This window comes from Mus caroli, chromosome 2, assembly GCF_900094665.2.
Source record: "Mus caroli chromosome 2, CAROLI_EIJ_v1.1, whole genome shotgun sequence".
NCBI lineage: Eukaryota > Metazoa > Chordata > Mammalia > Rodentia > Muridae > Mus > Mus caroli.
In genome coordinates this window covers 81,014,819-81,017,576 of record NC_034571.1, presented here as the reverse complement: position 1 = coordinate 81,017,576, position 2,758 = coordinate 81,014,819, and the positions used below count along the sequence as shown (strand labels likewise).

Below are 2,758 nucleotides of genomic sequence, written 5' to 3'. Positions count from 1 at the left end.
TATTTATCTATCTCAGTTTTTTAAAAAAAATCTATTGATAATTCAAATTGTGTTTTTCTCAAACACAATTCAATGCCTTATTAATACCATTTTGGTATTACACGATAGTGGAAGCCTTTTTCACAGTATACTATAAATATCATTATAAATATAATACTGTTATTTGTTAAAAATCATGTAAAACAATCATCTATATATTCATGAATCTGCCTATATATATTTTTTTAACAAAAGTATAAAGTGTATATTTTCAAGCACATTCACACAAGCACATGTACATACACAATTTTGATACATCATAATATAATGGTGCAGCATAATGTATATTTTATATGCCAAGTATGTGAGAGCTATTCACTGTTTTTTCTTCTCTGTTTGTTTGTTTTTGTTTTTGTTTTGTTTTGTTTTGTTTTGTTTTGATGCAGGAGAATGAAGGCACACAATCTCACAGTAATGACTGAATTCATCCTAATGGGTATCAGTGACCACTCTGAATTGCAGGCCCCATTATTTGGGTTGTTCCTTGCCATATACATGACCTCAATGGTAGGTAATTTGGGAATCATTGTTCTCACCACAGTGGACTCACGCCTGCAAACACCCATGTACTTTTTTCTCAGACACCTGGCTATTACAGATCTTGGATATTCTACAGCTGTGGGACCCAAAATGTTGGAAAATTTTGTTGTAGATCAAAATACAATTTCATTTAATCTTTGTGCCACACAACTAGCTTTCTTTCTGGTATTCATTGGTAGTGAGCTATTCATTCTCTCTGCGATGTCCTATGACCGCTATGTGGCCATCTGTAAGCCTCTGCTCTACACTGTCCTCATGTCCCAAAAAGTATGTTGGGTTCTTATGTCAATGCCTTATCTCTACTGCACATTTGTGTCTCTTCTCATCACAGTGAAGATTTTTACTTCATCCTTCTGTGGCTACAATGTCATTAACCATTTCTACTGTGACTGTATCCCCTTGCTGTCTCTACTCTGTTCACATGCAGAAGAAATCGCATTTATTGTTATGATCTTTGCAGCTTTTGATTTGATTGTGTCTCTTCTTATTGTTCTGGTATCCTACATGTTTATCCTCATAGCAGTTCTCAAGATGAACTCTGCAGAGGGCAGGTACAAGGCTTTCTCAACATGTGGGTCCCACCTGACAGTGGTGACAGTGTTCTATGGTACTTTAATATTTATGTATGTACAACCTCAGTCCAGTCATTCTACGGACAACGATAAGGTGTCTTCAATTTTTTACACCCTGGTTATACCCATGCTGAATCCTTTGATCTATAGTTTGAGGAACAAGGATGTAAAATTTGCCCTACATAGGACTTGGAGAAATATTTGTAAGATCTTCCCTTAGAGATTTCATGCAATATGAATCTTACATATTAGGGAGAAATGTGAACTATCTTTAATAAGAAGGTACATAAAGCAGACAGAGGTCGATCTATACTTAAATATTGGTGCTTTGGTTATGATTTAAATTTAAATGCATCATACATACCTCAATAAATATTCATGAAAAGACATTGCCATCCTTGGGAAGATGCAGTGTCTTGTTGCTACATCCTCTCCAGTAGTGACTCGCATTACAGGTTTAGAAACCTGGAAGCAGTCATGAGGCAAAGAGTTTCAAGGAAACTTAGCCTTCTGGAACCTTGACATTCCCATAGCTAGAATGCCCCACATTTGTTCCTGCAATATTGTGGTGGGTCTTGCATGCTTTCTTACAGTATTTTACTGGATAAGAGTTAGAAATCTCAGGGCAAGCTTAGGAAAGTATTCTTAGAATCTTCATTCCAGCCAGGTATAGCAGACTACATTGCATATTAGAAACAAGTTGGTGAGTTCTTCTGACAAATGGAGATACCCTACAGATACTTAAAAGAACAGCCAAGTTACACTCATATGCAAGAATTTACCAAGGCCTAGGAAATAGGGGGGGTTGTGGTACTGCATTATTCATGAGAAGGTCTGCTAGAGCAGAACCCCCTGGTGCTAGCTTTCACAAGGCTCAAAGGAGTAGCACAAATTGTGACTAGGGTGTGAAATCGTTACATGTCATGAGCTGACTCTAGGCATGACTATTTTTATCTTTACTTGTAAACATTACCTGGCTCCTGTAAGTCCTTTGAAGTCATTTTTCTACTTTGTGTCAGATACTTCAATGTACTCTACCTGCTGTGACATTCTATCCCTTTGTTTTCTGTATTAAAAAAGTCTGGTGTTCTTTTGGACAAAATACATTCAGATTCAGCATTCTTTTCTGCCTGTGTCTGTCAATTCTCACCGACTCTATGCACACCTGTTGGAACCCCTGATTCTCACAGATTGATGGGGGGCTGATTGAGCCTGGTCCGTGGCATTTTATGATAACTAATTATATAGAAATCTGAATAGATTTTATATGATAACACTAGAAACTAGAGTTGTATACTATGCTATTGTGTGCTATTTATAAGTGTTATTTCCCATCTAAACAGTTTTGTCTGTTTCTACATTTGTGATTTTGTACATGTTCTGATTATGTACAGTCTCTCTGTTTGAAATTTCAAACACACAAACTCTTACTTAAGTGCTTGCTGACAGGAGCCTTGTATGGTTGTCCTCTGAAAGGTTCTGCCAGCACCTGACTAATACAAATGCAGATACAGCAACCAATCTGACTAAGACCAGGAACACCAATGAAAGAGCTAGTGGAAGAGTAAGGAGCTGAAGGGGATTGCAACCCTATAGGAAGAACAGAC

General features: G+C 37.2%; 1 protein-coding gene across 1 annotated transcript; it reads left to right on the top strand.

Moving 5' to 3' along the window:
• Positions 1-429: 429 nt before the first annotated feature.
• On the top strand, positions 430-1,371 carry LOC110289631 (olfactory receptor 8K3-like). Its single transcript, XM_021155922.1, has one exon. The coding sequence runs from the start codon at positions 430-432 to the stop codon at positions 1,369-1,371; it is 942 nt and encodes a 313-aa protein (XP_021011581.1).
• Positions 1,372-2,758: the final 1,387 nt, after the last annotated feature.